Here is a 12590-nt window from a genome sequence, read left to right as displayed (position 1 = left end):
AAAGTTTCATGGGAAAATGATCCCATTTTTCTAATGTTCAGTTTCAAATATTGCAGAGTATATTAGGGTAAGTAGATGACTTTCACTAAACTTAACATATGAACTGGAGCTGTTTATGTGGATATATGAAGGTAGTTGTTTAAAGCCAAATGAACAACAATAACAGTAACAAATGTGAATGAGAGGAAAGAGCAGTGCAGCTCAAATGTAAAGTTGGCCATAATTGATGGGGAAGAAGTAGAAGAATCAGCAATCTAGACTAAGAATTTACCAAGCTTTGAGATAGAGGGAGTCCTAGAAACTGAATGTAAAAAGATTAAAATGATAGAGACAACTCCTACAGGAAAGAGAATTTCTTTAAATAAGTATTTTTAGGTTTATTTTAAATTAATTAGTTAATTAATTTAGAGAAGGGGCGTGGCAATGGGTAGCTGCAGAGAATCTCAAGTAGGCTTCACACCTAGCATGGGTCCTGATATGGGGCTGGCTCTCAGAATTCTGAGATCATGACCTGAGCTGAAATCAAGAGTCGGACACTTAAGCAGCTGAGCACCCCAGGTGCCCCAGGAAAGAGAATTTCTTTATGATGAAATTTCAGACTGAACTTGACAATGGGAAAATCATTGCTCTTAGAGCATAATTTCTGGGAAATAATTAGAATGAAAGTTTTGTTGCAATGGGACAAGTAAGAACTAGATGGAAAAGGAAATTATCTGTGAAATTAGGCCACAGTTAAAGAAGTTTGGTTGTGATGGAAGAAGAATTTGGAAAAGGGAAATAGGGCTTAGTGAAAAATGGAGGTTAAAAGAGATTTGTACATGACTTCTGTCCTAGCCCTCTAGAATATCTTAAATAAGAAATTAAGTATTATGTTAAAAGTAGCTCTAGTTTCACATAAAAATAAAATGTAGTTTTATATATTGATTTGAGGAGAGTAAGTCAGTTGTAAACATTTTATTATCTCACCTAGAGTAAAAACCTTAAGCTTTTTCTTCATGGTGGTCTACAGGCCCCTCATGATCTGCCTAACAGTATGGCTCTCATGTATTTTCTGCTCCTCTTTTTTGAAATCCCTTTGGTAGAGCCACAGAACTGGCTCTGATTCCTCAAACTCCAGAACTGTTTCCACTGTTTTAGGTCCGTTGTATTTGTTGTTCCCTTCTGCCTTGAAAACACTTCCCCTCAATACCTGCATGGCTAGTCCCGCACTTCATTTATGTGTTGATTCAAGTTTGCCTTCTCATTGAGGCCTTTTCTGATTTTCCTATATAAAACCAAAATACCTCATTTTATCTACTCCTGACTATTCCCAATTCCAACCCTTCCCATTCCCCCCTTTTCCTGTTTTATTTTTTTTTCATTGCACTTAACTCTACCAAATTATATATTTTATTTACTAATCTTGTATTTTGTCTTCCCTTACTAGAATTTAAACTCCACAAGTTCAAGGACTTTCCTAGCATTAGAACAATGTCTGGTACATAATAAACATTTACAATGTTTGTTGCATGAATGAATGAGTGCAGTATTCTTTTCAGAAACTGATGTGAGAACATTCTTCTTCACTATCATTAACATCATTATTTTTTTTCATTAACATCATTATTAATGAGCATGTTGGATGCTGTATATTAGAATTGGGCTTCATGTATTTTCTTATTCAGAAGTTGGCAAACTTTTTCTATTAAGCGCCAGATAGCAAATATTTATGCAAGCAAAATGGTCTCATCACAACTACTTAACCCAGTTATTGTAATGCATAAATAGCCATAGACAATCCATAAGTGAATGAGTATGGCTGTGTCCCAATAAAACTATTTATGGACACTAAAATGTGAATTTTACATAATTTTCAAATGTCACAGAATAATATCTTTTTGGGTGGTTTTTCCAATCATTCAAAAATGTTAAAACTATTATCAGCTCATGGGCCATACAAAAATAGGCAGTGGGCCATAGTAGGTCTCCAAGCTGTATTTGCCAACCTCTGCTTTAATGGTTTCTTAAACATATCTTGGTGGAAACTTATTTTCCCATACTTAGTAGGGAGCAACAATGCAGATTAAACCCCAGTGACACATAATTCAGGAATACTCTTCTTTAGCTGCAGAAATTTTCATATTGTTTCATTTTTGTTTTCCTGGGAACCTTATGTTTTCTTTACATGTTTAGGATACTAATACTTAAATGAATTTGCATTCTCTGAGGAGATGCCACATGATAGTGTTGGGAAAGTGGTGGTGGTGTAATAGTCCAGGAGTAATGCTGGGCAAAGCCCACCCAGGTTTAGAAGTTTGCCTTATAATTATAAATATTTATAATTTTCGTATGGGTGAATCAAGAGTTGTCAGCCAGGCTTAAAGTCCATAGGACTGCCACTGTGAATGAGAATTATGTTGCAGTTTTTAACATCATCCATAACAAACTTTTAAAATAAGTTACAAATGCTTTTAATAATACAGCTCAGGATTAATTTTAGCTGTGCTACATTGGCAGTTTTTGTTCTACTTGAAAAAGAATCTGAAAATAACCTATTCTCAAATCAAGCTGTGATTTGAATAAAGCATCATATTTTCCTCAATAAGTGCAAAGAGAGAAAACAGTTTTCATTTGCAAAGCTTTTTAACATAAGGCTTTTTGCATACTTGATTTTGTTCAGTTCTTAGAATAATCCTACAATGTAGGTAACCTTATTAACTATTTAAAATGTGAGAGAACTGGGCAGCCCAGGTGGCTCAGTGGTTTAGTGCCACCTTCAGCCCAGGGTGTGATCCTGGAGACCTGGGATCGAGTCCTGTGTCGGGCTCCCTGCATGAAGCCTGCTTCTCCCTCTGCTTGTGTCTCTGCCTCTCTCTCTCTGTGTGTCTCTCATGAATTTTAAAAAAAAAAAAAAGTGAGAGAACTAATAATGAAATTAAGCAACATGTCCAAGGTCACAGCACCAGAACTCACTCCAAACAGGCCTTCTGACCATATGAGGTACAGAATCCTCACAGAAACTTCAGTCAATCTTTGATTTTCGTGCTGTGCCCTCTCCTCACTGCCTCTCCATTTTTAGCTTAATCTGCTCATGAAACTACTGAGAACTTGAGCTGCTCCTTGCTCTGCCATGCTTACTGTATTCAGGTCTAGGAAGAGGGGAGCAGGCTCTAGAGCCCACAGGCACACTAAAGCTACTCACCAGCTCTGTTTTCTCCTCCAGCTATGATAGCTACTGCATAATTTTTCTGGGCATGTTCTGTCTTAGTTCCTTAATATCTGGTCTTCCTCCTTTTCTCAATAACTGGGAGATGTTACCTTTCCAACCAGTGCCTAACAAAACATCTTAGATGTTGCTGGGCAATGAGAAGAAGGAGGAAAACACAACCCCAGTGCTTCAAGCTTCAAGTCTAGGTGATAGGGAAAATCAGGACACAGAATCTGCACTTAGGGAGCCGTGATGGGGGCTGAGGGGGCGCGGGGAGTTTTATTGGTTTAAGCATGTCAGCTCTGAGGTAATGATGGAGCAGCCCTGTAGGCTTAGTTTTCTATTCTCCAAAGAGTAAAGTGGAGAAATAGGTTTAAACCAAATATATGAGTCGATAGCCAAATGGTAAAATTTATAGTTAGAATCAAAGTCTTTGTGTTACTTTTGAATGCTTCTTAGAGGTCTCATTTAAGCAACCTCTGTATTAGGAAAATGGAGACTACCCATACCTTTTTTATTTTTTTTAATGCTGCTTAGAGAATGTAGAATTGTTGTAAAAACTACACACAATTTGGTATGGGTGTATAGCTTATGAATCAATGGGTGGCATATAAAAAGATTCCTGAACACACCATGTGGAGACTATTATAGAATGTTATTCTTGAATTGTTTGGTCTTCTTCACTTTGGCGTTTATATGGGACCTCAGGTATTTTTATTTTATTTTAATTACATTTTGTGCTTTTTTTATTTGGTTAAAAAAGTTGCCTGCTATTTATATCTTAACAGATTTAAGTTTTGAAAAAGCCCCTTTAACCCTTCTCTATTCCTGTACCTCCTTTCTCTTTCTCCATCACAGAAAAATGTAACCCCTGTACATAACCCAGAAATCTAGATATAGACCAGTTGATGTCTCAGTGGAAACAAGAAGAGCTTGTTATTTCTTAGTGCTTAATTGAGAGAAAGCACATGATATTTTATTTTTTTTAATTGAAGAGGGCAAGAGGGTCAGTCCATGCATTATCATGTGAATGTCTTAATCCTGTCAAATGGCTTAGTCAAAATGAGAAAGTTAATGAATTTAAACAGACAAGTATCAACAATATTGCATTAAACAGTGCTGTTACATCATACCATCCTGTACCTACATGAGAAGAACTATGGTTACATTTGCCTTTGATAAGGGTCATGCTGGGTCACCCATCAGGTATTCTGTTACCTAAGATTCAAAAGGACACGAGGTTGTGTGGTTAAGTTCTCTAAGCACTTCTGAGCTAAGGCAGTCTTATAGGTTGTGCTTTTAGATTTCTTATTTGACAGTCTAGTGTTTTCTTGAATGCACTACATTATCTTGTAAGTTTTTAGATTTACAAGAAGTCAAGTGTTTTCATGGGCTCCTCTTTTTTTGCCACACAGATGTCCAGAGGGTTTCTTGGGAGAATATTGTCAACATCGAGACCCCTGTGAGAGGAACCGCTGCCAGAATGGTGGGACGTGTGTGGCCCAGGCCATGTTGGGGAAAGCAACATGCCGATGTGCCCTGGGGTTCACAGGTGATGATTGCCAGTACTCAACCACTCATCCCTGCTTTGTTTCTCACCCCTGCTTGAATGGAGGCACCTGCCACATGCATAGCCGGGATGACTATGAGTGCACCTGCCAAGTTGGTTTTACAGGTAAGAAATGTGACTCAGAGCTGTTTTTTCCTATTCTCAGTGGATATTTTTCTTTAGCGTCTCTTAGATCTTGACATAGCGTCAAGATGTGCACTTGTGCACATTTAACATTATGATAAGGAACTGGGTATTCCAGACAATTATCTTTAACTTTGTTTTGAGAGTTCTAAGAAGGGAGAAAGAGAAAGAGGCAGAAGTATTTGCCTAAAGTCTGCATGTCAAGATTGGGGATCAGAACTATACTTCACTGTCAATAGAAGAAAAGCTATCTGTGCTGTTGGATTACCTGCTTCTTGAAATCTCTCTCTAGACATTCAGAGTACTGGCTCTTCTGGTTTTCTGTACTCTGAAAGTTCTTTTTGCATCTGCATTGCCTTGTCCTCATCCATTAAATTTTTGTATTCCTTGGAACTCTGTTTTGAGCCCTGTTTTGAGCCATATCACAGTTCTCCCCAGGGAATCTCAGTATCTCCAGTGGCTTCAGCTGTCATTATCTTCATCAGTTGCTGGTGACTCTTATAGTCATCCTTTTCACTCCACCCCCACCCTGACATTCAGGCTCCTATTTCTAACTATCTCTTGCATATTACCCTTGGAAACTCGACAGGTACCTCACACTCAACATGTTGATGTAAATAGGTGATAGTGATGTACAGTCCAAGTATTTCAAACTATACTCCCCTCCTCCCTTACCTCACTTAGACTCAGGCACCTAACTCAGCCCCTGCAGCACCTCTCACCTGACTACTCCTCTCCATTTCCTCTCCTGCTCTGCAGTTGAGGTCTATCCTGTCCATGACAGCTCAGCCCTCACCTTGGCTCCTACAGGTGTTTTCCTAACTAGTTTTCTTGCCTTTACTTTCTCCCCATCTTGTTTACCTGTCCCATTGCCACATCTTTGATCATAAATACCAATCTTCTCACAAACTCACCTGCTTATAATGCCTAAAGACTTTTCATCATCTATAAAGTACAAACTCTTTAACATGGCTTCCATAGCCCATCATGGTCTAGGCCTTACGTCTTTTTATAGCTTCACTTCCCACAAACATCTAGCTCTAGTGACACCAATAACATTCTCATCATTTCCTGAAAATGTCATACTTCCTGTTGCCTCTGTGCCATTGCACACCACTTTGCCTGGAATGCCCTTTTCTACAGTTGGTGATTGCCCAATGTTATTTAATATTCTGTCTTAGTGACTTTTTTGTGATTCCTTTAAGCAGTTATTTTCTATGTTCTATTATCTTATGTGTCACATTTATTGTAATAATTTTTTTACATGTTTCTCATCTGATTAGATTATGAGTTCTTCAGAGGTAGGTCTAAGCTTTATTCAAAATAAACTGTAGATGTTTATTAAGTTAGACGAGGAAAGCAGAACCATTCACTATTTTGTCCCCTACTAGCCAGCAATTCTGTAAACCTGATAAGCAAAAATTGAAAACATACTCAATAAACTAGACTGGATCAGTTAGTTTGGAATATTTGTTCTACTGACTTTTCATTAAAAAATATTTGTTGATAGGGGTAGAGGATAATTAGAATGGTCTGTTATCTTCATCATGACCATGGCAGCATTGTTATGGTGATTCATTGAAGAGATTTGGTGGTTAAAAGAATACTTTTTTCCTGATTGTCAGTTTTGAATTGTTTTGCTCCACAAGCAAAGGGAAGGCATATCTATTTATTTATTTTTATTTTTATTTTTTTAGGCATACCTATTTAAGACATTTTAATCCTAGTAGTGGAAATGTACACAGTGGTGTCTTCTTAATAATTAAAATGTTACTCTGAAATGCTCCCCAAATTAAAACTTCTTCCTTTGCCATTAAAAGGATCTCTTCTTGGTGTTCTGCAGGATTCTGATCATTTTTGCACATCTGCTACTTTTGTCTTTCTTTAGTAATTACAACAGGTTAAGTTTGCCTTTTTGGTTTTGTGGTAGCCCTTATACCCCACCTAGTCAGACCGTCTTAGCTTATCTCCACTCATAGTTGAAGAAACAGAGGTGGGAAGTGAGTGCCTATACGTAACACAGATTCAGGACCTTTCTGTTTCAGTTGTAGGCAAATAATCTATACACACGGTTGCCAGAAAGAACCATTTTTATCTCTTCTCCACTGTAGGTGAGTTCCTCTCAGAGGAATGAAAAAAAATAGGAAGAAAAATTTTAGTTCCTTCTTTTTCTCTCTGCTTAGCATTCTGAGATACATGTGCTATGCCCCAATTAAAAAAATTTTTTTTGTATATTTTTTATTGGAGTTCAATTTGCCAACATATAGCATAACATCCAGTGCTCATCCTGTCGTGCCCCTCTCAGTGCCCGTCACCCAGTCACCCCCAAGCCCCCGCCCACCTCCCTTTCCACCACCCCTTGTTCATTTCCCAGAGTTAGGAGTCTCTCATGTTCTGTCACCCTCACTGGTATTTCCCACTCATTTTCTCTCCTTTCTCCTTTATTCCCTTTCACTATTTTTTATATTCCCCAAATGAATGAGACCATATAATGTTTGTCCTTCTCCGATATGCCCAAATTTTTATTGCACCTTTCCTCTTTGTTGTGACATTCCTTGTTAGAGAGCATTTCTGTATGCTCATGTGTCATTTCCTTCTTCCTTTTAGAAAAGCTGTCATGGCTCTCATTTTTTTTTCTATGGGCATCAAATATTTGGATATTTGCTTAGACAACCAGTTGGAATACTAACAAGTTCAAGGGGTTCTCATAATCTTTAGCTAAAAACAAAAAGCTTAAGGCTAATTAAAACAAAAGTCCATATGAACACCAGATTTACAATTTTTTTTTCTGTCTTTCTACCTCAAAGAATTTGCTTCCTTGGAGTCATGTCTTAGGATCCAGCACATCAGAGTCTTCTGGCTTCCTCTTATATTTTCCTACCTGAGAGTCTACAAGATTTACCTTTCTAGACTTTTATTGTCATGACAACTTCTATTTTCTTTTTTCATATAGAAGTAGCCAGAGATTCTTCATCCTCTTCAAACACATCAAGCAATATTTATAGTGAGGCCACAATTAATAAAATGTTTCCCAGAATATGTGTGGGTTGTGTTTAAAGGAATTAGAAGTAGCATTGAATTGTTTCTATTATATAAGAGGTCTGTTTACTAAATGTATATTGTAGAAAAGATCAATGCATTTCAGGCATACAAAAGACATGATTTGAGAGCCTACTATAGGGATCCAGCCCCTGCCTGTGTGGTGGGTGATATAATAAAAGGAAACAGCAAATTTGAGTTATGTCTATACATGTGTAGATGATGTGTGTGAGAGAGTAACTTATGAGTAGAGTTGTCAAGTGGGAGTTTATTAGCTAAACAAAAAGGAAGATGGAATTCCAGAGGAGCAGCTTATGCAAAGACAAGGTGTGAGACAGTAGGTAGATCCAGACCATCTTTGCCTCCAAAGGGATGGATGCAATCCTGCAAGGATGGACTTCAATGACTAGCCTATAGTCCCTTCCATGTGCTCCACTGAGTCTTTATATTTGGGTGAGGGCCCTAGGGAGTGCCTATGTTAGATGATCTTGAGGAGGCTCTGTTTTTTGGACTTTCTGTGAAGTTCGTAGAGCTTGGGGATTCTCCATACAGAAGCTGATGTTGGATGGGTGGGAGATTGTGGGATGTTGAGGATGGGGCTGGCTCCCACTTCAGTGGGAAGCACTGAGTTCTGTTCTCTGTCCTTAGGTAAGCTGTGCCAGTGGACTGATGCCTGCCTGTCTCATCCCTGTGCGAATGGAAGTACCTGTACCACTGTGGCCAACCAGTTCTCCTGCAAATGCCTCACAGGCTTCACCGGACAGAAGTGTGAGATTGATGTCAATGAGTGTGACATTCCAGGACAGTGCCAGCATGGTGGCACCTGCCTCAATCTACCGGGTTCCTATCAGTGCCAGTGCCCCCAGGGCTTCACAGGCAAGCACTGTGACAGCCCCTATGTGCCCTGTGCACCCTCCCCCTGTGTTAATGGTGGCACCTGCCGGCAGACTGGTGACTTCACATTTGAATGCAACTGCCTTCCAGGTAAGGAGAGTGCCTAGTGTGCTGGGGCTGGAGATGTACCTCCAGCACCAATGGAAGGTGACGGCTGTGGCTCAGTTGCTCTTTTAGGAAATAGACTTCCCAGTGGGGAAGAGGGGAAATAAGAATTTTGTGTGGGGTGGGTTGCTGGTGAGAGAAGAGTTTTATGGACTAATGGGGTCCATAAACAATAGAGGGTAATTTAACATGTCAGAGTTTATGAAGATGAGTAGCTAGGAAATTTCTTATTGTCCTTTTTCGAGGAACAGTAAGAAATGAAACAGCTCTGAAAAAGAGATAGGTCTATGGAATGGAAGGGAACACAATGAAAATTAGATGTTGAAAAATATGTGTGATTAGTAAAGTACTTTAAATTGACAATAATAGTAGGTGATCAGCTTTCCTATATGCTTTCACCTCTGGAGGAATAATAGATTCTTTTCTGCTTACCCTTTTGTAATATTTCCTGGGCTCCTTGCCCTTTCCACGTAACCTCTGTGACTTTGGGTAACCTTGCCCTGACTTGAAGCTAGAGAATTTTGGAATTAGGGTGGTGCTGTGTTTGCTCAATGGGCACTCATTGATACATGCTGATAGATAAGGTATGGCACAACCAGACAAGATAGAAGCCAAAAGAGGAGCAGCATATGAGACCTTGTGGCCTTCTAAGGGTTCCATAGAAAGGGAGAAATGAAAATGAGCAAGCCTGGCCAATTCACTAACCCCTTGTAAAAACGATGAAGAAGCTGAAAACTGAGAATTTTGTTTGGGAACAGAACATAAGCAGCTGGAGCAGATGAATTACTAAGCAACAAAGATTCTGTTTTTTATACAAATATCCTTAGTACAAAAACAAAAGAAGGAAAACTGTAGTGGGGAGTAAAGTGCTAAGTAAGCAGAATTGCCTCAAAAAGTTGTTATAGCTACTCTTTCAAAATGGGAATCTTAGATTCTGGTGTTGTGGATGTGGTTCACATATAACGGGATTGTGTCTTTTATCTTTTGGGGATTAAAGGTCATTTGTTGGTCCTTGATATAAAGCCAAATGGTAATTAATTCATTTCATTCAGTAAAAATTTATTTACTGTCACTTGTTTTCTAGGCACTGTGCTATGTGCTTAGAAAAGAGCGTTACGAGACACTGCCACATAATAAAAAACTCCATACCATTTAACTGTAAGCCACAAGAACAAGCTATTAATTGTATTGTTTTCAGTTTCTCTTCAACGAAGAATAATGAAGATAATGCAGTCATTCTAGACACTAAATTTTATTGACAGAGTATTACTGTCATCTATATTATCTTGAAGAAGAAATAACTAAAACGTATCTTTCTTCACTCCCATATTTCTTGGCCATATTCTAAGGGTTAAAAAGGAGACAGAAATGTAAACAATTTAATTTTATGCATATTCTAATAATCTAATAGCCTAAGTGGCTAATAATTAAGGTTAGCATGATTTATTGTTGAAAGCTAAATGTATTTTTTTCAATTGTAAGAAAATTATTTTTAATAGTTGCCCAGAACAAGAAGTTGATTTGGCAGCAAAATACTGACGGGAAGTCAGAGAAGTCAATAAAGGAAGTTTTTAGCTAAGAGAGAGTGATTGTTCACTCCTATAGTCTCTGCATTGTTCTCCATTAGCCACGATAAGAACCTTAGGGAATTCTGAGAGTGTGTCCAGGAAAGAATCTGTCAAACCAGAATAGTATCTCCTCCTTGAGAAAGGAAATAACCAGGGATTCCACAGCTGAAAGGCTGCCAGAGCTCGTGGGATGGAGTAAGGAGATCTTGGCTGTCTTTTACGCTCTGCTTGTAATTTAAAGCAAGACATTTGTTTACTCACTCATGAAGAGAGAGAGAGTGTGTGTGTATGTGTGTGTGTGTGTGTGAGAGAGAGAGTGTGTGTGTGTTGGGTTTGGGATGGAGTTGCAGGGGGCGGGGAGAAGATTTGGCAAAGAGAAAACTAACATTTATTTAATGCCTTTTATGAGTTAGGCACTGTGCCAGGTACTTCTACATCCATTAGTTCAATTACACAAAAATCTTGGGGATAGGTATCATTTTCCTAGTTTTCCCAGGTGAAATAGCTCAAGTTTGGAGATTGGTAAGTGATTTACCCAAAGTTGCACAGCTAACATGTGGTTAGGCTGAGTCCTGAGACCCAGACAGGTTATTTCCAAAGCCTGCGTATCTTACTGCCTCACACTGCACTGCTCCTCCATACTTTGAAAATGTATGAAACTTTTTAAGTGCTTTGAGATGTTTTGATTAAAAAAAAAGTAGGAGATACTTCTAATTATGATCAAATACTCTATGTACATATCAACCTATGTATGACACCATGAAGACATTTAAGATAGTTAAATAGACTAGTTCTTGCCTTTTGGGGTCGCATGATCTAAAACAGATGACATCAGCTTAGACAAAGTATAAAAAAATTAAAAAAGAATTCAAAACAATAGACAATGCAGTAACACTGAATAAATATGTATTTACACAATTTGTAAGATTTTATGCTCATTGTTTTTATGTCCCAGGTGGAGTTTGGAAAGTATTAACTTTATTTCCATATAGGGAAATAGTGCCTGGAGATTATTTTTTCTGAGAAAGTCCTTTTCATAATGCAATACCATTCTCCTTGCTCCTCCTTCCATTGTGCTCTGCACTATTCAAGAGACTAAAATATCACTTAAAATAATAATGACTGTCTCAATGTAAATAACACCCTTATTTGAAGAAAATCATTGTTTCAGTTCTAAAAATGGAGAAACCAAGTCAGCAGGAGGGAAAAGGCTTGTTAGGGTATTCAGCGGCTCCCATGTGGGAGCAAAGTCTTTGCACTTTTAATTGAGGCCTACCCTAATCACTCTATTTCAGATAGTAACCAACCCCTTTCCGCCTAATTATTGGCCCAAGTCTGCTTTTTCTTTTCTTTTTCTGTAAGTAACACTTATCATCTGCTCAGGATATAATTCACTTCATTATGTCTATTGTTTATTGTCTGTCTTTTCTGAATTCTGCTGCCTCTTCCCCTCTTCAAGTGAAAGTTGGAGTCTTTGCTTCTGTTTAGTGACGTATCTCAAGCACCCCAAAACAGTGCCACATTCATAATAGGCACACCAATATTCATTGACCAAGTGGATTTACTATGCTATCAGAGTACTGAGAAGGTAATTTTGGTCTTCCCATCTTCTTTCTGGTATCATACATCCTAGACTTAGTTTGAGTTCTCTGTAGTTCTTGTGTACTCTGGTACTGGAGAAGAACTTCAGAGTCCTTTGCAACTCTGAAAGTCGCAAGTTAGTGACTACATTCAAATGGCCGAGTTATAGTTCTTTTCCTGCAAAGGACACTGTAGTTACAGTGAGTTAATTTTTAGACTTTTGTTATTGAAGTATAGTTGACATATGATGTTATATTAATTTCAGGTGCACAACATAGTAATCGACAATTTTATATATTACTCAGTACTTAACACAGTAAATGTGTTCTCTGTCTGTCCCCATACAACAGTATTACAGTATTATGTTCCCTAATGCTGTATTACGGACTGTGTTCCCTAATGCTGTGCTTTTCACCTCCATGACATATTTATCTTATTACTAGAATTTTGTGCCTCTTTATCCCTTTTACTATTTTGCCATTCCCCCATCCCCCCACCTCCTTCCTGGCAACCACCAGTTTGT

The 12590-nt window shown here is 38.3% G+C and overlaps 1 protein-coding gene across 1 annotated transcript in view; it reads left to right on the top strand.

Moving 5' to 3' along the window:
- The window catches only part of NOTCH2 (notch receptor 2), a 182687-nt gene that overhangs the window by 68030 nt on the left and 102067 nt on the right, over positions 1-12590 (top strand). The window contains exons 3-4 of the mRNA XM_038561934.1: positions 4603-4862; positions 8568-8903. Of these exons, the coding sequence (XP_038417862.1) occupies positions 4603-4862; positions 8568-8903 (596 nt within the window). The remainder of the gene's footprint in view (positions 1-4602; positions 4863-8567; positions 8904-12590) is intronic.

Source organism: Canis lupus, chromosome 17 (assembly GCF_011100685.1).
Source record: "Canis lupus familiaris isolate Mischka breed German Shepherd chromosome 17, alternate assembly UU_Cfam_GSD_1.0, whole genome shotgun sequence".
NCBI classification, from domain to species: domain Eukaryota; kingdom Metazoa; phylum Chordata; class Mammalia; order Carnivora; family Canidae; genus Canis; species Canis lupus.
The sequence above is the reverse complement of the archived record's forward strand: the minus strand, read 5'-3'. Positions and strand labels throughout refer to the sequence as shown.